At 44.7% G+C, this 25,029-nt stretch overlaps 2 protein-coding genes across 4 annotated transcripts in view; both read left to right on the forward strand.

Annotated features, from left to right (window-relative positions):
- The first annotated feature begins 1,973 nt into the window (after nucleotides 1-1,973).
- Nucleotides 1,974-10,644, forward strand: VAMP3 (vesicle associated membrane protein 3). The gene is made up of 5 exons (XM_036867663.1): nucleotides 1,974-2,084; nucleotides 3,874-3,955; nucleotides 7,023-7,181; nucleotides 7,953-8,004; nucleotides 8,833-10,644. Coding segments are annotated over exons 1-5 (315 nt in total). The 5' UTR covers nucleotides 1,974-2,082; the 3' UTR covers nucleotides 8,853-10,644.
- Nucleotides 10,645-14,838: 4,194 nt separating this feature from the next.
- The window catches only part of PER3 (period circadian regulator 3), a 56,130-nt gene continuing 45,939 nt past the window's right edge, over nucleotides 14,839-25,029 (forward strand). For 2 of the 3 annotated variants that reach the window (XM_036862911.1, XM_036862920.1), the window contains exons 1-5: nucleotides 14,839-15,461; nucleotides 15,891-16,036; nucleotides 16,881-16,996; nucleotides 18,217-18,418; nucleotides 22,822-22,873. In XM_036862911.1, the coding sequence (XP_036718806.1) occupies nucleotides 15,283-15,461; nucleotides 15,891-16,036; nucleotides 16,881-16,996; nucleotides 18,217-18,418; nucleotides 22,822-22,873 (695 nt within the window). In that variant the 5' untranslated portion in view covers nucleotides 14,839-15,282. The remainder of the gene's footprint in view (nucleotides 15,462-15,890; nucleotides 16,037-16,880; nucleotides 16,997-18,216; nucleotides 18,419-22,821; nucleotides 22,874-25,029) is intronic. The other variant, XM_036862928.1, reaches the window with a different exon arrangement.

The following is a 25,029-nucleotide window of genomic DNA, read 5'->3' on the forward strand; positions in this document are numbered from 1 at the left end:
CAGCTTTCTTGGATAATCTGAATTCCCAAGTGCCAGGAGTAGGATTTCATTATAAAATTAATAGCTAATCTTATTCTGTCTCCTGAAGAGTTAATTGCTATTCTTGTTACCCATTTGAAATCAGCTGTACTGTGTGAACGAAATCGAGACAATAACTAGAACCCCTCTCTGGCTGCACGGTCGCTTATGGCAGTTCCACACAGTAGTTGGCGCCCAATGGGGGGTCCCTGAGACTTGCATGTAAAACTAGTCTAGATGTCTTCTTTTTTGTAAGTTTTATTTTTGTAACTGTGCATGTAAAGCATCATTGAATCAATGGATCTGTTGAAGAACTCAGCTGCTGGAAACCATGCAAAATGTTTTGAATTGCCCTTAAAATATGGAAAATGTTTTCTGAATGCTTTATATTCTTTCTGCTGTAAATTAAAAATGAAGAAAATTTCCCCATACTATGTGTGTTTTGCTTTCAACTCCACTGATATTGAAATCCAAGGTGATCAGCACGTTTCACACCATATGAAATCATTTCAAATATTTCCTTCTATCCCGATACAGTGTCTTGACCGTGAATGTTACACAGTTTCAGATCTGTACAGGAAAGACAAAATTTCTCAGTGGAGCCACTGTTCCTAAAACACTTGCTTGTCAACTTTCTTCTCAGACATCGCTCAACCTATCAGTCATTTGACTAAGTGCAGTTATCGGAGAGATAAAGACACCGATCTAAATTCACCTTTTCAGTTAAAACCCTTTGCAGTTTTTTAAAAGGCACTTTTCAGCTGACTACTAATACCAGCCTTCCTTTCCAAGAGCTCTGTCATCAGTCTCATTCCCTTTCAATGCGGAGCCTCATCTTGTCTCCCTGGTGGTCCCTCTTCCATCTAATCCATCCCACTGCTGCTGCCAGACAAGTTTTGCGTGATAGATCTCCCAGATCTGTGAGGTCTTGATTGTTTCTACAGCCCACTGCACTGAAATGACATTTGCCTTTCTTGTTTATCTTCAGTCTTTATTCGGCCTTATTTTCACCTATGCCCCAACCTGCACACCCTGGTTGGTCTGTTCAAACCATGTCCATGTCCACTGTTTCTTTGTTCATGATGTTTGTTCCTCCCATGCCTGGAAAGTTCTCTTTTTAGCTACTTAACCCAACTCAGATCTCACTTCCTCTGTGACACTCTCTTGTTTATTCTAATATACACTAATATTTCCCTTTTCAAATTATCCCATTTAGAGTTGGAAAAGACAGTTTGGTGTTTAGTTTCACTTCTCATCTGATCTGCCAGTTGACTTACTGGTGTTCTGTGGTGTTTTGTTTGTTTAATGTAGGAGTTGCCTATGCTGATAGGAATACTTTCAGTAACAACTTAAAGACCTTGCACAGTAACTCACTGCATTCAGATTTTTGCCTCAGCCTCAACCCGAAATCAAAAGTTGAGGACCTACTCTGTGCTTGGGGGTCCGGAAATACAGAAACGTAGAAAGTACAGCCCCTCATGTCAAGGCTCCCGTAAACAGATTATAATAAGGTCTGTGCAGTGACAAATATGTGTCACAAATGAACACACGAAGAGAGGGAACCTAATCCAATCAACGCCCGTGACAAATACCCTGAATGAACTTCCGCTCTCATTTTGACAACTTTCTTGGGAAAATGTGGCGGTCTCCAGGACCACCGGGTTAATGCGGCACGTTCAGCAGAAGCCCATGGGCTGTCTCCAATACTGTCAGGGCCAGAGAAATGACCCACGGGCCCAGAATAATGTAAAATGCCCCCATCTTCATTTATCTGCACAGTCCCTTTAAAGAGCCTAATGCACCACGTGCCTCAGCGTCCGTACCCACGGCGTTAAGGACAGGGACATACAACCCAGAAACCTGCCTCTGCGCTCTGCGGTGGCCCCGCCCGAGACGCCCCGCCTCTTCCGGCGCGCCCCCTAGCGGCCGCGCGCGCCCCGCCCACCCGTCGGCCCATCCCGGTGACGTCACCGCCCCCGCGCCGCCGCCGCTCCGCCCAGGTCTCAGGTCTCAGGTCCCGCTGCACCGGTCCGCCGATCCTCGCCCGCTGCCGCCGCCGCCAAAATGTGAGTGACACGGCGCGACGCGGAGCGGCCTCGGGCCCGGAGGGCGGCGGCCCGCCGCTGGGACCCCCCCGCCCGGCCCGGTTCTAGTCCGCCGCCTCTCGGAGGCTGGCGCAGGCCGCGCGGGCCTTCGCGGGGGCTCCCGAGGCCTGGGGGCGGGCGGCCGCCCTGGGGGTGCAGACTGCAGACGGGCCAGGTCGGTCCCGCGGCGCCGCCGGCCGCCCGGGAGGGCCCCGCGGCCGGCGGGCGGACGCGGAAGGGGCGAGGGCGGGGCGGCCGGGGTTTTCCGGAGGTAGGGAGAGCCGCCCCCGCCCCTCCGCTTCCCCTTTTTCCCTTCCTCCCCCGCCAAGTTCACTGAGGGGAACTGTGACCACTGCCCTCGTCCTGCAGAGCCTGCTCGCTGCCTGGTGCCTGGGCTGGGCTCCGGAAGTTGCAAGGGAAAAGACCTGGGCCCTGTGTGGAGGCACCTGCGGTCAGAGTGGAGTCTGGCGCAGAGCTTGCGACTCTGCTCTCTTTTTAAGCAGAAGCATTCTTGTACTTGAAAACGTTGAGTTGCCCGTGGTAACATTCGGAGAACGCTAAGTGTCAAGATTCACCAGGACCCCCTGTCCCCCCTCCAACCTGCTCATTCGTCACCTACAGAGGAGGAAGGAATGGGTGCTTTCGCAGGGTTCCTTCCAGGAACTAGGGACACTCCTCTGGAGTGTTCCTGCTTGAGGCTGCTGTTCCAGTAGATCGCGGTGGTTAAAACCTAGATCCGTAGAATTATACAGAACCTGGTCTAAACACAGGCTCCAATGCAGCCAGCGGTGTGGACTTTCTAAACCTTACTTTACTCATCTTTGAAATGAGGTTAATAGTAGTGTCCCCCTCAAAGAGTTTTGAGGATTAAATGAGAAACTGCTTGGAGGAAATGCACCAGTACATGGCCCTTCGCTATTATCGATCAGACAATAAACTCTCTGAGGGCAGGGCTGGGATCTGCCGCATCCCTGGTCTTTGACGCATGGTAGGTATAAAATAACTGTCGGTTGAATCAGTGAATCAGTCAGTGGCTGTTGTATGCAAGACATGGGGAAGAGACCTGTAAGACACAGGAATCTGTGATTTATTAGAGAAGGCAAAGCGATATATTTCTGTATCTGAAACACCAAAGCATTGCCAACCAAGTCATGGAAGCAATTAGGACTTCAAAGCCAGAGTGGTCAAAAAAGATCTTTCCGGGGGAAAAATAAAGCATTCGATGAGGATTTTAAAAGAAGTACTTCTTAAGAGAGGGAGCATTGCTTCATCTTACCTTTCCCACTGACGCCCCCTCAACCCCACGTCCTGGTGTTTCTGACTCTGTTTCTCTAAGTGAATCTATTTCTCCATACTGGAAAAAGGGCATTCTATAATTGTTCATAACTATGAAGACCATTCTTACCACAGTGAAAAGCTCAGAAGAGTACTGAGTGCCTTTAAGTAGGTGTAGGTCTTAAAACAAGTAATAAAAAATGGGAAAGCAGAGTTTACGTATCTTAGGATCCGGTCCTTCAGTGATACAAAGGAGATCCTGTTAAACCTTCACTTCAGACCTTGGTCCCTTTGAACACGTGGGTGAATCTTTGAAGTTACAGAGGAATTGGAAGAGGTGTCATTTCAACCTCTGTTCATTGCTGCAGGAAGGATTTTCTTTTTCTGCTTTAGTTCTGAAATTCCTAACACTGAGGCTCCTCCAGTACATCTTCATACTTACAGAAGTGTGTTCGGAATCCTAATTTACTCACGCTTGTGTCTTTACATGTTTCAGGACTACAAGCGCACCTGCAGGGTCAAGTGCTGCCTCTGGCAGTAGCAGAAGACTTCAGCAGACACAGAATCAAGTGGATGAGGTATTGCCCAGAAGTGCTGAAAACATGAATCATAAGCCAACATGGGAACACTCTGGGAATAGCTCTGTTTAGAAAAAGGATCGTAAAAGTGTGAATGTAAAGTAAATTTTGACTGTCATAAATGTAACAAATTTTTGTCCGCTACTGTTTTGCAAGCCCTTATCTCAGCTCCTGAGAAGTCTCATCCTACTGGTTTCAAGCTTGTTTTCCTGTGACCAAATCACATACCTAAAGTACAGGCTCTCCTCTCAGAACATTCCTTCAAGAATCACTTTATAATGTATATTTTGCCACAATAAATAAAAAATTAGAGAAGAAAAAAGAACCACTTTATAAAATAAGATAATAGAATTTTAAGGATTAGGCCTATAGATTGCGCAAGCCAGGACCAATCCTTCTGACCAGATTTTTCATCAAAATTCTTTTTCCAGTAGCATGACGTACTAGTTACCCAGTCCAGCAAGTCTCTGTAGATTGTTCCCTATTGACGTGCAGAAGGCAGGTGCTGGGAAACTGCTCTAGCCCAACAGATCCTATCTGTGGAATTCTTGAGTTAGAAGACCCTCAGAGCATCTTTTGTCCTGCCCTATATATGCAGACCTACAGTGGAAAATTGTTTGAGAAATTCAAGCTAGTATTAATATTTCCATAGTCCTAAAAGCTATCACTGCTGAACAAGGATATCTTGGTCTTTCTGCATTTAGCTGCCTTATAAAGCAGAGTTAAACTAATGTTAGATTCTGTTGTTAAATCATATGGTAATATTTTGGTCTGAAGGTTTTGTTTATGACCTTAATTCTGAAATTTTTACATTTTCATGCTGAGAAACCCATTCTAATTCCATCCTACATGAAACTTCTGTTAACTTACGAAATCAAATTGGGTCCTTTTTCTTTACTAAAGAGAGTTGTTTTGTTTTGTTTTAGATTGAGGTAAAATTTACATAACATACAATTAACCATTTTAAAGAGCACAGTTCAGGGGTATTTGGTATATTCACAGTGTTATGCAACCATTCCCTCTGTCTAGTTTCAGTTTTTTCTTTATCCCTGAAGAACACCCTGTATGCATTTAGTAATCACTCCCCATTCCCCCTTCCTCCCAAATGGTAGCCTCTAATTGGCTTTCTGTTGCTATGGTTTTGCCTATTCTGGGTGTATCATATAAAAGGGATACAATACGTGGCCTTTTGTGTCTGGCTTCTTTCACTTAGCATCACATGTTCTACATTCATCGAAGTTGTAGCGTTTATCAGTACATCATTCCTTTTTATGGCTGAGTAGTATTCCATTGCACATGGATACCTCAATTTGTTTATCCATTCATCTGTTGGTGGATTTTTGAGTTGTTTCCACCTTTTGGCTGTTATGAATAGTGTTGCTATAAACGTTTGCATATAAGTTTCTGTGTGGACACCTGTTTTCATTTATCTTGGTTATGGGTCTAGGAGTAGAATCGCTGGATCATACAGTAATACTATGTTTAACTTTTTGAGGAACTGCCAAACTTTTCCACAGTGCTGTACTATTTTACATTCCCACTAGCCATGTCCAAGAGTTCCTGTTCTTCCACGTCATCACCAACACTTGTTATTTTCCATTTTTTTGGTTATAGCCATCCTAATGAGTATGAGTTAGTAACTCATCATGGTTTTGATTTGCATTTCCTAATGACCAAATGATGTTGAATATATTTTCATGTGCTTGTTGGCCGTTTGTATATATTCTTTGTAGAAATGTCTATCTAAGTCCATTGCCAGTTCTTTAATTGGGTAGTCTGTTTCTGGTGTTGGTTGATAAGAATTCTTTATATATTCTGGATATTAAATCTTTGTCAGATAACATGATTTGCAGATATTTTCTTACATCTTGTGGATTGTCTTTTCACATCCATGACAATGTCTTTTGATGCACAAAAGGTTTTAATTTTTATGAAGTCCAATTTATCTGTTTTTTCTCTTGTTGCTCTTGCTTTTGGTGTCAAATCCATGGCCAAATTCAAAGTTGTAAGGATTTACTCTTACGTTTTCTTCTAAGAGGTTTATAGTTTTAGCTGTATACGGAGATCATTGATCCATTTTGAGTTAATTTTTGCATTTGGGGTAAGGGTCCAGCTTCATCAAGTGGCTGTCCAGTTGTCCCAGCACCAAGTTTTGAAATCGGAAAGTGTGACTCCTCCAATTTTGTTTTTCTTTTTCAATATTGTTTTGGGTATTCAGGGCCCCTTGGAATTCCATATGAATTTGAGGATTGGTTTTTCCCTTTCTGCAAAAAAAAAAAAAAAAAAAAAGCCATTGGAATTTTGATAGAGAGTGTGTTGAATCTATACATATGTACATCACTTGGGGGAGTACTGCCCTCTTAAAAATATTAAGTCTTTCAATCTGTGAACATGGGATGTTTTCCCATTTCATTAGGTCTAATTCCTTTAAGCAGTGTTTCACAGTTTTCAGTGTGCAAGTCTTTGGCCTCCTTGGTTTAATTTATCCCTAGGTATTTTATTCTTTTGGGTGTTATTGTATGGAATTGTTTTCTTAATTTCCTTTTCATTGCTAGTGTATGGAAGCACGCTGATTTATGGCTATTGATCTTGTACCCTAAAACTTTACCGAGTTTGTTTACTAACTTTAGTAGAGTTTTTTGGTAGATACTTTGGTATTTTCTGTACATGGAAACATCTGCAAATAGAGATCACTTTACTTCTTTTCTAATTTGGATGCCTTTTATTTCTTTTTCTTACCTAATTTCTCTGGCCAGAACTTCCAGTACAATGTTGAACAACAGTAGTGAAGGTGGGCCTCCTTGTCTTTCACCGTGGAGCATGGATGTTAGTTGTGGGTTTTTCCATAGATGCCCTTTACTATGTTAAGGAAGTTCCCTTCTATTCCTAGTTTGCTGCGTGTTTTTAACTTGAAAGGGTGAGCCCTTTTTTCTTTTTTTTTGAATGAAAGCTTGGCTCAAAGGAGTAAAGTGCTCACCTGAAAAAAAAAAAAAATGCCAGTAAATTTCACTGAGGAGTTTTGTTCTTCATTCCTTTACGTGTAACTGAGCGTGATCGTATTCGTCAGGTGGTGGACATCATGAGGGTCAACGTGGATAAGGTGCTGGAAAGAGATCAGAAGCTCTCTGAGTTGGATGACCGTGCAGACGCGCTGCAGGCAGGGGCCTCCCAGTTTGAAACGAGTGCTGCCAAGCTGAAGAGAAAATACTGGTGGAAGAATTGCAAGGTAGTTCGCTTTTAACTGGTCTTTACATTAAGTCACGCTCTGTAGTCTCAGGGTAGACAGAGGCTACAAATGTTGGACTTTCATGAACCTTGAGTTTGCCTTCCCTCACGTGGAAGTGTGGATTGACTCTGAATCTAAAGCACTGACTGCATATCCTCCTCCTGTCCCCACAACTGGGAATTCTCCATGTTCTGGGGCCGACCTTCAGAAGCATGTAGAAGGGGAGTGCCCCAAATCAGTCGTGGACCTAAGCCCCTTCCAGCCCTCCACCCCAGCAGAGGCCTGCACGCAGATTGACAGGGGAGGGCTGGACAGGCGGTCAGTCTCCACGCGGCTGGGAACGGCTCCAGTGTCAAAGGAAAGAGCCGCTCGAAAGCCGCAGCGGGCGCCACAGAAGGGCAGGAAGCAGCGCACAAGGAGCACGGCCCAAAGCAGAGGCTACACAGCCGCGATCGCATCCCTTCCTGGGTTGGAGGTGACACTTTCTGACACACGGGACAGGCTTCGTAGCCCTTCCTTAGGTGGAACACAGGTATACACAGAGGCCTATCTAGGGACCACAAATCATTTGAACGTGTTATAAAAAGCAGATAAGTAACTTCCAGGCCCTAATTGAGAACATGAAGTTTAGGCTTTAAAAATTATGAATATTTCAGATGGTGGTGCACCTTAATTTCTCCTTCTGTGACTAGAACGATATGATATGATACTCTTCAGTAAGCGCGTTAGTCTCTGGTTTTGAATGTGAACTGGACTTGTGTGTCGTTACAGATGTGGGCGATAGGGGTCAGCGTGGTCGTCGTCATCATCATCATCATCATCGGTGAGTTCTCCTGCTCCAAGCTCACTGCAGAAGTCTTCTCTGCTCACAGTTGACTGCATATACAAGAACTGCAAATAAAAGTTCCCTCGGGGATGTTAGTTTATCCCAGAGGTTTTTGTTTTCATTATTAAGTGTTTTAAGTACTTGGGTGCTGAGTCTGAGATTTTCCAATATAAACATTAATCCTTTGAAGTTAGAGAAAATTTATTCATTTCCACTGAATGAGTGGAAGTAAGTTTTCTCTCTGAATATATTTTCATCAGAGAGTTCCTTTTATGAGAAATAGTGTAGTCTAGCGATTAAAAGCATGGACTACCTGTGATCCACCCTAGCTCCACCATCCAGTTGTGTGGCCTTGGGCAAGTAATTTAATATCCCTGAACCTCAGTTTCCTCATTTATAAAATGGGGATAATAATAGTACCTACCTCATATGTTTGTTATGAGGACAAAGCTGTTAATATATAAAAGGTGCTTAGGATGGTGCCTGGCATATAATAATAATAGTTATATAAATAAATGTATATACACACACCTATCATTACTATTATTATGATCATTACTACTGCTACTATATACAATATTGGAACAGCCCATTGCCATTCGTAGCCCAGTGCGTGAGAACTATTTAAAGAAATATATCTTGCATCCTTTTTTTGACAGCCTCCTCTAGCCCTCCAAACAATGTAGAGAAGCCACTAATAGGAAATTGGACAGAAATTGAATTTCTGTTCACACTTAGACTGCAGCGTTTGATGTTTATTCTGTATTTGCACTGAAAGACTAAACTGTTGTTTTTCCACTTTTTTGCATCTCCCCTGCTTATTAGTGTGGAGTGTTTCTTCCTGAAGAACCAGTGAAAGTCCAGCCTGCTGTTCAAGAAACCTCTTCAAGAGTTTTGATTTAGAACCTGCTATATTATCAAGCTTACCTACTGTTATATCTAAAATGATTATTTTCCGTTAGCGACTGTAAAGTTTGTTTTCTAGGACACGTGCCTTTGTTTTGTAATATGCGCTCCAAACTAGAGGTGTAGTCAGCCCAGCCCCCATTTTGCACAGTGCCTTTTCAGATTTACATATGGGCTGATGAAGAGGACTTCTTAAGTTGCAGAGTGTAATAACCTGGCGGTAATGTTGTCTGATTAACTGCCAGTGATTCCAGTGAAGGAAGTTTGTTCCAAGTTAGCTGTCCTCGTCATACGACATTACTCTCATTTTAAACCTCTGGGTAGTCGGATTCCAATTTGTGCCTTCCAGAAAGAACACTACTGCCTAACACAAATACAGGCTGTGCCTTATTTTGCTATTTTTCTGATTCCCTTTAAGAGAACTCTCTACTGTTTATAAACACTGCTGACTCTTTCGCTGTTTTTAAAACCAGTTGCTGGTAAAGAGTTTTTGCTCCTGCGTTAGATATGAAGATGTTTACTTTCTTGTTACTGTTATGTATCACTTGCTAAAAATATTGTTTTAATCAGAAATAATAACCTCGTTAACACATTTTTATAGAACTGTGGCTGTGACCAAAGTTTCTGTTTTGCCAAAAAGTTAAATCCCAGTCAGATGTCAAGTCTGTTCCTGGTAGATAAATTCAGAAAAGTGACCAGTGGGACTCAAGGTGCCCTTCAGAATTAAAACTGTAATATTGTGTGTGAACCTCTGACATCCTGGCAGGCCTTTCTTGCCCTTGAAAGGCTGTAGGTCTTGCGACTCTCCTTCCGATCCAGCATTTTTCCTGGGGGTTAGAGAAGGTTTGAGCTCGACTGACCATCTCATTCCTGTAGACAGAGTTTTACCCAGCCGTTTGCAGATTATCAGCTGTAGACTCCAATATGTTTCTAATAATGACGTGAGCAACAGTTCTGTAGTCTTCAAGTGAGACCATCTGTGAACTGGGCATTTTCTGGTCCAGTCTCCACGGACGATAGCTTTTTGGAGTTTGTTTCCTATTTTGACCCATAGTCCGCTTCCTAAATCTGTCTTCTAAATTATGCTCTCGATTAGGCATCGGTCGGGGGGACGACTCTTTTTACAGAGGATAGCTAACCGGAGACACTTTCTTTCTTCGATGTCACAGACTGTCTGCATAAGATGCTGCTTTGGGAATAGCTGTTGTCATCTGAGAGGCTTTTGTTGTGTACGTGAGACTTTGGACATCAGGGTGTGAGGCTTAAGGACAGGAATTCAGGTAGGAATGAAAACAGACGAGGCACTGAGGGGGAAAGGAGTCTTAACCACCCTGTGACTCACCGTTAGCGGGATATTCTAAAATTCTTGTTCACACACTAGTTTGTGACTTACAAAGCAACAGTTAGGGTGCGCCAGGACCCAGGTTCCATTTCTTTAATATCTGTTCCCCTGACATCAGTGAAATGGTGTGAAGTTGAAACTATGCCTTGCAGTGTGCCCACCTGGGAAGAAGGGAGCAGCTGCCAGTGTCGGGACGTTGGCCCCCCCTCGGCTCAGGTCTCCGGCCGGGTCTGACCCTGAAACCTCGGTGCTCTCTCCTTGGCCTCGATGCTCAGTCCCATGTAACCCACTGGCTGCTGCGTTAACCCAGGAATACTTCGCCTGTATCTGTGCATTTAGCTGGGAAGTCGCCCACTATAATAAACTGAATAAAGTGTGTATAAACATAACTCCAGTGCTTGTGTCGCTTGTAGGGGAACAGCTGAGCCTGGTCCAGGTCCTCAGGAAATGGCGCTCCTTGCTGCTCCACCGGCCTCTCCCTTACAAACCCCGAGTCCCCTTCCTCTTGCTCTCTCACCGCTCCCGTCCCTGAGGACTCTGAGCTCCTTGCATACCACTCCCCATGTGAAGCGTGCTTTTCAGTAGAGGCGATGAGTGGGGAACTGGCTTTCTTACGATTCCTAAAACGTTCAGAATTTGGCTTTTGAGTTTCTTAAATATATGGTCTTTCAGAAGTGATTTGTATAGAGCCAGCCGGTATGTGCTGGACCAGGTCGCTGCCCACGTGGGGCGTGGGAAGATGACTTGGGTGGGAGAGGGACGCCTCTTGTTTTCATTCTGCATCTTTCCCCTTGAATGTACTTCCAGTCTTACTCTGCAAGCCCTAGGGAACGATATAATATGGGTGGAAGGAGACTTGCTTATGTTCACAATAAAATGCCAGTTTTCAATAAAATGCCAGTTTTCCTGGGATAAACAGGTTGACGTTTTTCCATTGCCTCGGATAGACAGTCACTGCTTTTCTTGTCTGACATGCGATCGTGTCCCTGGGAAAGTACTAACTGTAGAATCGTGCCTTTTGTTCAGGACCATGATATAATGAAATATGTATGAACTTTTGGTGCCATTTTCAAAGGAAAATCTACCGTAAAGGGGCTCCTCTTTCTCTGCTTCTCCCTTAAATGTCAGGGTTCCTTAGGGACTTCTGTTTCTATTCTACTTACCCTCCCCAGGCAATCTTATCTGTTCTCATGATCCCTCTATTCATTTATCTGCTGATGAGGCCTGGCCTGTTGGACATAAGCCTCTCAAACTCAGCGTTCACCAGACAGAAGGAATCATCCCCTGTCCCATGCTCCTCCTCCGATCATTCACAGTGTCTGTTCCAGAAATGGCGCCATCACCTACCCAGTGACCACACTAGCCAAATCCACTGGACTTGCTGCTCTTTTTGGTCACCATCTATGTCACTCAGGATACGCTGGAGGTGTGCTATGTACCAGACACCTCCCAAATTGCCACGGCTCAAAGTTTTTTCCTTGCTTGTGCTCTGTGTCCCACGCCAGTCAGCAGGAAGGCTCTGTCGTCAGTCCCTGGGGGGTGGGGTGAGGGGACTTCCTGTAAACATTCGTTTCCGGTTATCACTGCGGAAGGAAGGGACCGGCAGGAATTGTGCACTGGCTCTCAACGCCTGCGCCTGGAAGTGGAGCCAGCAGTTCTGCTCACGTTTCATTGGCCAAAGCAGGTCAGGTGACCGTGGCTCACCTCAGAGGTGGGAGGGAGTCCTGTCTGTCACCCAGGGGAGAAATGGAATGTTTGTGAACATCTTCCTTTGTGTCAACAACTTCAGTCAAAGAATGGGGGCAAATTCCCCGTGTCTTGCATTTTCTAATGACTTCTGTCTCTTACACAATAATTCTATATTTACATCACCAATAAAACGTTTCTTAAAGTATGGTAACTTTTTTATTGGTTCTGAATGATGATTAATTATTTGCTTTAAAATTGACCAGACTCGGGCTTCCCTGGTGGCGCAGTGGTTAAGAATCCGCCTGCCCATGCAGGGGACATGGGTTCGAGCCCTGGTCCGGGAAGATCCCACGTGCCGCGGAGCAACTAAGCCCGTGTGCCACGACTACTGAGCCTGCAATCTAGAGCCCACGAGCCACAACTACTGAAGCCCGTGCGCCACAACTACTGAGCCTGCGCTCCAGAGCCTGCGAGCCACAACTCCTGAAGCCCAGGCGCCTAAAGCCCGTGCTCTGCAACAAGAGAAGCCACCACAATGAGAAGCCCACGCACCGCAACGAAGAGTAGCCCCCGCTTGCCTCAACTAGAGAAAGCCGGCACACAGCAACAAAGACCCAACGCAGCCAAAAATAAATAAATTAATTAATTAATTAAAAATACCTTAAAAAATAAGATAAAATAAAATAAAATTGACCAGACTGCTTAGTGCATTTAAAAATAAGCAAACTTATTTCCAACTGAGCAGCTTTTCATAGTAGCAGAAAATTCAATCTGTAAAAGTAGAATTTACCAAATAAACCAATTATGGCATAATTATTAGAAAATAATTTTTTTTTCTCATCCTTTAAATAGCAGGCTAAGTGCATTTAGAAATCTTCTACTTGGCTTTATACCGCCAAGACGGACAATCCCCTGTTGGGAGAAGTGCCTGCCTCTGGCCAAGGCTCTGGATCCCCAGCCTCATGAAGGACTTCTCTCTGGCAACTGCCTCTTGTCTGCAGCCCTTCCCTCCTGCATCATTCACTTCTCCCTTCTAATTGGATCACCCCATCACTTAATAGTGATGCCCACATCCCTCCCTCCAGCCAACAAGTACTTGTCTATAGCCTGTCACAGCAAAATTCCTCCCTATGTCTCCCTGTAGTCATTGCCTCACATCCTACTTTTCTTCAGTCCACACCACTGACACGTCTTTAACCAAGGTCACCATCTTGCTGAAGCCCAACAGGAAATTCTCAGCCTTTGTCTCACTCTGCTTATCGCCAGCATTTGATAAAGTTGCCAGCTCTCTCCGTGAAATGCTTCATTATCAAGCTTCCAGGACCCCACACTCCTCTGGTGTTCTTTCAACCTCATCTATGGCTCCTTATTCTTTGCTTGGTTCTCTGCCTGACCTCTGAATCCTCTGTGTGCCCCAAATCTTGGCCTTTGGCCCTTTTCTCTCTATCCGCACTCTCTCACTGACACCATTTCACCCATCACTGTAAACTCCATAGAGACTCTGACGACTGCCAAATGTAAGCTGTGTCTCCAGCCCCGGCTTCTCCCCTGAGTTCCCAGCCGGGAGATCCAATTGCCTACCTGGCCACTCACTCCACTTGGATGTTTAGTGCACATCTCAAACACGGCATGTGGAAAACAGTTCTCTGTTCTCCCTTCATCAAAACCTGCCATCCCCAGACCTGCACTCAATAAATATTTGCTGAATGAACGCAGTTTAACAAAATAGAGATTCAGAAGAGAGTAAGCATCATTTGGAAAAATAAGGTGCTTTATCCAATACCTAATATGAACAGTTACCACACTTCACTTTCCCCTCCACTTATTTACAATTCCTTTCATTCATCCAACCAATACTTAAGATTTCTGATGTACCAGGCACCGGAGAGGGGCGGAGTTCTACATGGCACCTTCCATTTCGGAGGAGTCGAGACACAAATAAAAAGAGCCTTCCGAAGGTGTTTTTTAAAGGCCTTCTCTACACCTTCCTTTCCCAAAATAATGTCTTTTACAGACACTTGTCTTCCTCCAGTTGCTAAGTGAATCTTTAACTTTAGGAAGACCAGGGAAATGTTTTAAGTTTCACTCTCAGAACTCCGCTTCTGAAAACCGGGTTTGATCTTTCCAGGGCTGCTACACTGCCGGGTCCTCAGAGCCCCTCACTTAAGAGTCCGCGGGAGCGAGAGCAAGAAGGTCGTTAAGAAAAACGGAACGACGGGAACCCGAGAAGACGCAGGGAAATCGCTGGGACGTCTGCCCAGCGTGGTCCCGATCCACCCGCAGCGCTGCGCCGCTCTCCCCGACTCTGGAGCTGGGGTAGCCGCGGCCGCTCACGTGGAGGCCGCGCAGGCCCCGCCCACACCACCGCCAGGGGCCCGCCCCCTCATGACTGGCGGCTCCAGCGCCCTATCACTGCCGCGCTCGCTCCAGCGGCCCCCGGGGCCCATCCCCCGGGGCCGGGAGCGGGGCGGGGACTGGAGCCTCCTCAGGGCCCCTCCGCCCCCTCCCTACGTGCCAGCCGGCCGGGATTGGCCGAGCGCCGTCCTCAGACCGACCCCCGGCGTTACGTAACGAGCTCCGGGACCTTTGCCCCGCTCACTCGCCTCCGCTTATGTAACCGGGGCGCCCCTGCGCGGGTCCCGCCCCCAGGCCAATAGGGTCCCGCAGAGCCGGCAGCGGCAGCCAATCGCACGACCCGGGGGCGGGACCGCGTCACGTGGTGCGCGGGGGGCGCGGCGCCCGCGACCGCCCGGCACGCGGCGGGCCTCGAGACTGTGTGGGGCCCGGTCAGCTGGGCGAGCGGCGGCGCGCGGGTCCGCGGGAGGCGGCGGCGGCGGCGGCGGCGGCGGCGGCGGCGGCGGCGGGTGAGGGCTCGGCCCGGGCGCGGAGGCTTCGGGGCCCGCCGGGCGCGGTCGCCCCGAGCCTGCCCTGCGCTGTGGGAACTTTGTGCTTCAAGTTGCCCCTTGCCGGGTCCGGGTCCTGGGTGCACGCCGACTCTCGGGGCGGCCGGGGCCGGGATCCCCCCGGGGCTGCCCAGCCCGCGAGCCACAGCCGAGCTTCCAGCATCAGATTGTGTTTCTCTTGACACTTGTCACCTTTGTTTCCACAGTCCCCCTCCAGGGTGGACCTCCCGTGAGCGGAGACGTCCAAGATTGCAGGGAAATACTGGGGAGAAAAGTGCCCCCGGAGGAGCAGAAAGAGTACCTCTACTTGCCGGCTTGTGATGACTGACATTTTCTCTGAGACGATGGCCTGGACCAAAATGAGAAGTACATTTCCGTCGCCGATCGCAAAGTAGCAAAGTAGCAGGCGACAGGCTGAGGACTGCCGGGCGAACGATGGATCCCTGTGAAGATCTAGAAGTGTCCGGTGGTAAATCTCAGGACTCTAGGGGGGGCCAGCCTCATGAACTTGAAGGACCACAGGCCAGCGGTCCTGAGGCGCTGGGGAAGGACTCTGCTGAGATGTGGAGCCGGAAATACCAGCTGCGGAGCAAATACGTGCAGACCAGCAACAGGTGAAATAACCTGATGTGTTTGTCGTTCTCTGCTGGGGTAGTAGAGGGGAAAGGCGGGCTTACATCTTTTTATATTTTGTTTGTAAGCCTAGGAAAAAGTTTAAGGAGACTCAGACAAGTTAGAATGAAATACCCTGGAGAAACTGAAGGAAATTAACCAAAAGGTAAAAAGTGGTTGAGGAATTTAGCTGACTCTAGGCTGAAGTGGGAATGGGAGAGTGGAAAATGCTTGATGTTTACCAATTTCTTTGCCTGGGATTCTCCACCTGTAAAAAAAAAAAAGAAAGTGGTAGATAATAAATCTGTGAACTAAATGAGCTGATCCACGTTAAGCGCTTAGAAAGCGGGCCCGGCATGAAATACGCTGTTCAGTAAAAGTTGACTTATTATCATCGAAAGTGTGAACTTAGAATCTTTTTTATCTTCCAGTGAACCGCAAGATCAAAACAGAGTTTCCAAAGACCTTATAACGGTTGTCCAAGAAATGAAAAAATACTTCCCGTCAGAGAGACAGAGTAAACCAAGCACCCTGGATGCTCTCAACTATGCCCTTCGCTGCGTACACAGCGTGCAAGGTAAACGGGCTGGAGAGGGAATACAGTCGCGCACGGACCCCACTCACTGCTCGTAAACAGCAGTCAGGCCAGGGCAGTTGTCGGCCTGGTTTTAGGCACAGAAATGTTTTGAGCTTTTTACGGTGCTTTATGTGAGATGTGCAAATCTACACTGATGGCATTAGCATCTTCGTTTTTCACATGAGCACTCGGAGAACCTTATTTGTGTCATAGCTTAGTAACTGTGCAGTATTTTGCTGATTTGTTTCGGGAGAGTAGAGCTCGGCATAAGCACATTTTGAAGATTCACTTTTTCAAAGAATATTGTCTTCTATGACTGTTAGGGGAAAAATACACTTGATTAAATACATTTACATTTCCCTGCCATAGACATACTTTTAAAATACAGTCATGATATATAGGAATTTACCAAATTAAAAACGAACGGTTGTAAACATTTTTTTCTTTTTATGACTTTTCAGACTTCTTCTCAAGGGATTTTAAAAATACACATTCTGTAACACAAACCTCTGTGGCTTCATAGGTGGTATATAGTTCCTGAATCCTGGAGTAATGTTTCTGCCATACAGATTTCCTGTGTGTGTATTTGGAATTTTTGGTTTCAGTATCTTCAGTGTGTCTCATTCCTTGTGATCTGGAACATGCAGAATTCATAAAATTCCAAATCTCAAGTTTGTACAACTATCAGTATCTTAGGTGAAAGAAGAAAATGATCTGGTTTCAAGGAAAACATGCTGAGGTGTCCTCATCCTAAAAAACAAGCCTGCTTTTATACTGATAAAAAATGATTTCCTAAAGATACTGTTGTCACTGGACTACCTATTTATTTTCCTGTGTTTCTTAGCAAACAGTGAGTTTTTCCAGATTCTCAATCAGAATGGAGCACCTCAAGCAGACGTGACCATGTACAGTCTTGAGGAGCTGGCCACTATTGCTTCAGAGCACACGTCCAAAAACACAGTAAGAATTCACACATTTTGCCATATCAACCTGGGTGATTTTTCCTAACGATCTTATCTAGTTGTAGATTTTTTAAAATAATAACTGAGCATTTCAGTAACCACAATTTGAGGTCAAGCATAGGAGAAAACTGCTAAAGAGGCCTTGTGGAGTTTCTCCTGCCCCTGCCAGAGAAAACATCTAAAAACAGGAAGCAGCACATAAGTCGTAGCTGGCTTTGCTTCGGTCATGAGGTGCCTCTCTCTCCTTAGCATCCCTGAGTTCTCTCACATGAAGAAAAAGATAACACTGCAGAGTGATTTCCTGCATCTTATTCTAATCTCCGAATTGTTAATTTCTATTTATATCATTCTTAGTTCCAATACCTACTACTTCAAGTTGTAACAACTGGATTTTATAGAACAGGTGAGTTGAGATGCTGTCATTTTTTGTTAAATTTTGGAAGAGATATTTAGTATATCTTTTTTGAATCTCTTCATGTTGACAGAATAATTGAGCCTCATGTTTTGCTGATATGATGGAGATTACTTAATTTATGTGTAGACCTCAACATAATTGTAACTTAAAGATTTTATAATATTGGAGCATGAGCTATCCCTAATGTTACAGTGCTTATTTTACTAACTGATGTGTTTATAATACTGTAGTAGGTGCTATGGAGATTTAAGGGAAAAAAAGTTTAAGGAAAACATTTTCCCTTTAAGATCTTCAAAGTAAATCTAGAGAGGAAAACATATGCCACTTGCTAGCAGGTACAAACAGTGGCCGATTATAAATAAGTTATGTTTATGTCTAATGGAACACATTAGAGAAATGATTCTTATGTAATGAGGTTTGTCAAAGACAACATCTTGGAGCAAGTGAATCTTGAGCTTGGTCTTGAAGCCTGGAATATGCATGGGTGAAGAGAAGACAGTCCTTCCAGGTACAGTTTGCAAAGGAGAGGGAATCAGAAGTGTATACAGTGTATACACTGTGTTTAGTTGGTGTAGAATGAGCTGGTGCATTGTTTGGCAGAACTTAAACCTTCAGAAGGAACAGTGCAGGTTTTACAGCGATTTGTTGCCTTTGCAGGGGTGTGTGTGTGTGTGTGTGTGTGTGTGTGTGTGTGTGTGTGTTTTAAGCTATTGATCATGGTAGACGTCTAGACGAAATTTATTCAGGGAATATTGCCAGTATGTATCTCAATATTGTGCATTTATTTTAAATATTTTTCGTAGGATACCTTTGTGGCAGTTTTTTCATTTCTGTCTGGAAGGTTAGTGCACATTTCTGAACAGGCTCCTTCGATCCTGCATTGTAAGAAAGAGTTCTTAGAGTCCTCTCATTTCGTTGAACTGCTTGCCCCTCAAGACGTGAGGGTGTTCTACACACACACTGCCCACGCTCAGCTTCCTTTCTGGAACAACTGGACCCAAAGAGGTAATGGGACCAATATTCAGATGTTTATCTTGCCTGGTAAAGATCAGTTTCATTCTTCCAGAAATAGTACACAAATGAATGCATTATTCAAAACATGCAAATATATAGTTTTTCTTATTTCTTCATTTTAAAAGTCAGAATGTGATGAAAATAGCATTTTAAATGCTGCTAATAACATAAAGATCCAATAAATTTGTTTTCATTTAATCAAGTTAGTTTCACAGACTATATGCTATAGATATGGTGTGTTACAGCATAATGTATAGCAGGTTAATTGCTACAAAGTGTCTGTTGTTAATAAAATTAAATGTTTTTCCTCTTATACTGACTTCATTATTTCTCTGCTTTGCTCTGGAGGTAAGCTTCTCAAAGTTAGATCCCTTTCCAGTTTTTCTTCTCCCTAAAAGTTATGAATCTCATCATTTTGTTTTCCTTCTGAAAGACTGCTTTTCCAGAACTGGGGGTGGGGAGTGGGTTCCCACTCACAGTTTTCTTTGTGTTATTCAATCCCATGTAATCTTTCATTCATTCATTCATTCTTTTTTTAAAAAATATTTATTTATTTATTTGGTTGTGCCGGGTCTTTGTTGCAGCAGGCGGGCTCCTTAGTTGCAGCTCTCCAGCTCCTTAGCTGCAGCATGTGGGCTCCTTAGTTGCAGCAGGTGGGCTCCTTAGTTGTGGCTTGAGGGCTCCTTAGTTGTGGCTCACGGGCTCCTTAGTTGAGGCATATGAACTCTTAGTTGTGGCATGCGTGTGGGATCTAGTTCCCTGACCAGGGATCGAACCTGGACCCCCTGTGTTGGGAGGGCAGAGTCTTCACCACTGCACCACCAGGGAAGTCCCATTCATTCTTTCTTAAGTCACCCTTTATTCCCTATTTCATATTTTTTGTGAATGTCTCTTAAAGAACTTAGTAAAGATCAACTTTCTTTTTGATCCCAAACCCTTTTCTCTCATTTTTAAAAAATTTTTATTGTTTTTATTATGGTAAAAAACACATTCACAAAATTTACCATAGTAACCATTTTCAAGTGTACAGTTCAGTAGCGTTAAGTACATTCACAGTGTTGTGAAACAGATCCTCAGAACTTCATCCTGCAAATCTAGAGCTCTGTACTCATTCTGGTTTTTAATCCAGTTCTCAGTCCAGTGAAGACCAGTGTTATAGCCTTCTTTTTTCAATCACAGACCCTTGCCCCATTCTCTTTGCACGTTTTACATAAGCTTCAGAAAAGACACCTTTCACCCTTGCTTTCTTCCAGCTCCCTCTCTCCTTTTCCCATCATTCAAAAACACTGATTTCATTTTTCTTCCTCTTTCTGAAACACGTGTTTTCAATCTTTAATTGTCCATGTTTGTTTCTCTGCTTTTGTTAATCGTTTATTCATTCCATAGACATTATATAGCAGTCCCTGTGGGCCAGGAACCGTTCTAGGTGCTAAGGTGCAACAGTGAACAGAACAGACATGTGGTACCGTTCACCAGGTCTTTCCCAGTTTCCCTTCAGTATTGCCCTGTAGTCTCTGTCTGATCGTTTCACTTGTTTATTTTTGGCTGTGCTGCAAGGCTTGCGGGATCTTAGTTCCCCGACCAGGCATCAGACCCACGCGCCTGCAGTGGAAGCGCGGAGTCCCAACCACTGGACCACCAGGGAATTCCCTGATCTTTTCACTTTCTTATCTTTGCTAATTACTTAATGGTATTTCCCCTACTTGTAAAAAACATAATAGTCCCTGAAATTGTTGTCTCTTGGACCTAAACATTTACTTGCTCCATAAAGATGATGTCCATTTAGTTTACTTCTCACACGATACTTTCGCTTTAGGAACCCCAAGGATGCACACCCTCCTTGAGGGCCGTTGTTTAGCGCCACACCATTTCTGGGCTGGGCTCATGTTACCCCTTTCTGTCCCTTCCTTTGAACTCATAGAACATTAAGAGGACACGGGAAGCTCTAAACACAGCAGTTGCCAGCTTTGGCCCTGTGTTAGAGCACATTTCCACTTAGGCTTGTTGTACAGACCTCTGAGAAGGATCTGACCCCTGTTTCTTTAGAACACACTTCCAGAAACAAGAATTCGCACGTTCCAGCCCAGGTGTGGAAGTGACAGCGGATCCCCATCTACTGTTTTTGAGATCCCGTAGGCTGGCTCTCTGTGTTGCAGGACTCCTGGCGGGGGCAGTTGAATTCAGGTGCCTGATACAATGTATAAGTAGTGTAAGCGAGTTCACCTTACAGCAGAGTTGCAGTATTTTTTTATGTGCAAAGAATGTTAAGCTCAGAATCTGAGGGTCAAAGAATGTTAAGCTCAGAATCTGAAGGTCTGAGTTTCAAATTGCATTCTGTCCCTTCGAGAACCTTGGAGGCCACTTGGCTTCTCACTGTAAAATGAGAATCGTAGTTTCTGACGTGCCTGTTAATACGGGGTTTCTGTGAGAGCCCAGCAGGCTGTAGGTTGGGGAAGGCTTGGAGATATTTGGAGCATCGCAGCATAAAGGCTCATCTTAACTGCTGTCACCTATTGAACAGTTACTATTTGCCAGGGACCCTTCTCTTTGCTTTCGTGGATTAACTGAGTTAATCTTCACAAAGACCTTGTGAGGTGTAGGTACTGTCATTCTCCCCGGTAGACAGACACAGTAACTGTATTAGTTTGGGTTTGCCCAGAAATGGGAACTTACTGGGGGAGGGCGTGGAAGGTGGCGAGAGGAGTCCTCAGCCCACATCGCCGGCCTCGCTGGAAGGAGCGAGGCTGGGGGAGGGTTGGGGAGCAGGAGCCTTGGGCTGCAGCGCAGTTCAGAGAGCACCTGGGCCAGGCAGCCACAGGGGTCCATCCACTGTCACGCGCTGGAGGAGCCCGGCGTCTCCATGGAATGGTCCTGCCTTGTTGCCTGCTCTGTGTACGGGCACGGGGGGCCGGGAGCAGCCCGCGGGAAGCAGGGCTCAGGCAACAGTCAGGTCCCTCAGAGCCAGCAACTGTGCCCTTTCTTAGCTGCCATGGTCACAGAGATGCCAAGGTCACACTGCCTGCAAGTATAGAGCCGGCCTTCACCTTGGCAGTGTGAATCCAGAGCCCCTCTGACCCCACGGCTGCTGGGACTGCGCCTTAAAGCAGGAGAACTGTCCTCAGACAAAGGCGAGCGTTTGAAGGTGTCACCTAGGGATGGTTCCCACCCACGAGAATCAGCTCAGAAAATCAAGGATATTTTTGAAAAATCTTTATCTTGACTTAATTCCTCCATAGAAACTCCAGAAACAGTTTCTATGTTAAGATGATAGCATATCTTAGAGTCATTAATTTCTTTAGCTTACTTTGTCAAGTTCTTTCTGTTACTTCTCACAGACATTCTGTAAGAACTTCTGGCTTCAGAATTCTGGGCCTGTAACTTTCATAGTTTCACGAATTACAGTAGTTTGGTCACTGGTCCCTTTACTTTTAAACTGGAGGGCTTTTTTTAATTGTGAACATTTTTCTTGATCACTCAAAAGCCCATTTTCTTATTCTTCCTATGATCCTTTCCTTAGGAGTACAAACACCTGGACCATGTTCAGTATTTTGGTTCTTCAGAATCCTTGTTGTAGATTCTCCTTCAGTGTATATTTTTTTAAAAACATCTCCTTGGTTGTAAACATTTCCTTGGTTTCTATAACTGAAAACTTTTCACTCCAGTGAACAGATGCCCAAAAGATATATATTCAGGGAGTTCTACCAGACGAAATAAAGTAATCAACAAACACTTGGAAATAAGTTCAGTTTCCTAAGATGGGCAAATTTAAACGTTTCTGAATTACCACCTCACACATCAATAAAATAAATGCGAAGTCAATAAAATTGAAGCAAAACCTTTGGCATGAGGGGTGTGAGAAATTGTTATTAATGACACTGAATTGGTACCATCTGCTGGAGCTAAGTTTGCCAATATATGATGAGAGTCATGAAATGATATCATCTAATCTAGGAACACAGCTCTGGGGAATTTGTCCAAGGAAAGAAATGTATATATCCTCTACCTGAAAGCTCTAAGTAATCTGAATTCCCAGTTTTTGAGACATGTCCAGACTATTACAGCGGAATAGAATATTACCAGCGAAATAATTGTGTCGCAGGATGATTACGTTGACATTTGAAGCAGTGAGTCCGGGCAGGAGTAGAAATGCAGACAGGACTGCAGGGGGTGACAGGGAGAGGCCTCGGTCAGGTGCTCTCAGGGTCTCACCTGACGGTTACTGTTCAACACGAAAAAGCCCTGGGAAAATACTGGATGGAACTAGATCTTAGGGAGGAGAGTCCTATTTTAATCAAGAGTAGCTCTGTCTCTGAAAAGAGTCTCCCGTTTGTGTAGTGACAGTTTGAGGAGGAGCCGCGTGGGGGTGGGACACTGACACGTGTGTTTGTTTCCAGCAGCCTCATACTGTGAATTCGCTCCGGTGAAATCCTTTTTCTGCAGGATCCGGTGAGTATGGGAGCTCCTGGAGGCCAGGAACGGTGGAGTGGGCTCTGGTTTTATTTTATTTTTTATTTATTTATTTTTAATTTTTATTTTTTTTATTGACTGTATAGTTGATTTACAATGTTTCAGCTGTACAGCAAAGTGGTTCAGTTACATGTGTGTGTGTGTGTGTGTATATATATATATATATATATACACATATATATATATATGTATATTCTTTTTCAGATTCTTTTCCATTATTGGTTATTACAAGATATTAAATATAGTTCCCTGTGCTATAAAGTAGGTCCTTGTTTATCTGTTTTATATATAGTAGTCCTTATCTGTTAATCCCAAATTCCAAATTTATCCCTCTGATTTTATTTGGCACTTATTTTGATTCTTTATTCAGCTAGGTCTGTTGTGGATACAAAAGACAAGACTTGGTTCTTGCTGCAAGAAGTTTGTATTTTGATTGAGGAGAAGATACATGTACTTATGAGAAAAGTAGATAATAATGCAATAGGGGAAGAGACCAGAAAGATCATTCTTAACCCAGGGGCATGTGAGAGTTACTGGACATTAAATACACTTACAGATGACAGTTTTTTTGGGCTCTTCTGTTTTTGTTTGGTTTTTGTTTTTCAGTCACATTTAAACTTAATTTTTGAAATTTTGAACAACCTGAAAGAAAGCAAGATAGGTATATTTATGAGGACTTAAAAGGTTCAGTGACAGTGAACTAGAAGAAAAGAGATCAAAATTTTAATAGTACTTGATTTCTGGTAGGATTTATTAGTGATTTTTTTTTTCTCTTCCAAATTTACTGTGATATGTTAATGTTACTTTCAAAGTAAAAAGAAAAAAAGGTTTTAAATGACGTTATGATCACCAACAATAGTATTGAGGTTACTAAATGCTCTTGATATTTGGGGAAGAGAAATCCTTGTAATGGGTCATTCAGACACTCCACGGAACTGAGGGGGACTTGCGCTAATAGTATTCGAATGCTTGGGGAGGGATAACCTGGAAAGGTGTGCGTGTGTGGGGAGGGCCATGTCGGTTCTTTCTGTCACTCGCAGGTGAGTTGTTTGTGAAGATCTGAGAGCAGTGCCTGCCGCGTAGTAAGCGCTGTATGTGTGTGTTATGTTGGTAGATATTTTCAGGTGCCTTTCCTGAGCCAGGCACTGTTACGGGTGCTGGGATCAAAACAAAGTTCTGCCCTCATGGACCTTAGGTTCTGTAGGGGGGAGACCAATAATAAACAGCTGTCTAAATGTACACGTGTTGGCTGTGATAAGTTGTACGTAGAACAGAAAAGCAGAGTAAGGGGGTTCTGGGCAGTGGTTGCTGGTGTGCTCAGGGTGGTCAAGAAAATCTTCTCTAATGAGAAGCCTGAATGGGGCCAGAGGCCTGAAGGAGGTGAGGGAGCAAGTCGTAGACGTGTCTGAGAGAAGAGCGTTCCAGGCCAGTGCAAAGGCCCTGGGGCAGAGCACGCCCAGCCTGTGGGAGGGGGGAGGGGGGAAGAAGATGAGGAAGCAGGGGCCAGACCATAGGGCGTTTTGACTTCTGAATGAAATGTTTTATTCAGGGTCGCCACTTAGTTATTTTTAAAACTTTGGGAATTTTCAAAATAATATAAAAGTAGAGAAAAATAGTACAATGAACTGATATGCACTGATCATTCAGCATTAATAACTTTAACCTCGTGGCCAGTCCTGTGTCGTCTGTGCCACCACCTCGGTCCCGCCACCCCCCATCTCATTATTTTGAAGCAAATCTGAGCTCTCTCGTCATTTCCTCCATCACTGTTTTAGAATCTCATCCTAAAGAGAAGGTTCTCATCGTGCCCCGAGGTGCTGCCATTGCCCCTCTGTGGCCGGCGGGAGCCGCCGGTCAGCTAGGCTAGCTCCTGGCCTGGTGACAGTCCCCGGTGGTTTTGACAGCTTCCTTGATTTCACATTTGCCGTCCCAGGCTCAACCTAGACGGTTCCTGCCCCAGACCTGGGTCCATCATTTCTTCAGTATCCCCCATTCCTTGTGCCAGGAAACAGCATTGCTCACCTGGAGGCCAGATCTGGGTGGGTGGTTGTTGCCATACGGTTTGTTGCTTCAGGACTGTTCAGTGGGTAGGGATAGGGCATTTTCATGTCTTAGAAGGAAATGTCATTGATCAT

This window comes from Balaenoptera musculus, chromosome 1, assembly GCF_009873245.2.
Source record: "Balaenoptera musculus isolate JJ_BM4_2016_0621 chromosome 1, mBalMus1.pri.v3, whole genome shotgun sequence".
In the NCBI taxonomy this organism is placed as follows: domain Eukaryota; kingdom Metazoa; phylum Chordata; class Mammalia; order Artiodactyla; family Balaenopteridae; genus Balaenoptera; species Balaenoptera musculus.

Excerpts from the sequence above, each read along its gene's own strand:
- VAMP3 (XM_036867663.1), top strand. Across the intron at positions 7,182-7,952 it reads ACTGGTGGAAGAATTGCAAG|ATGTGGGCGATAGGGGTCAG; the intron begins GTAGTTCGCTTT and ends GTGTCGTTACAG. Across the intron at positions 8,005-8,832 it reads CATCATCATCATCATCATCG|TGTGGAGTGTTTCTTCCTGA; the intron begins GTGAGTTCTCCT and ends CCTGCTTATTAG.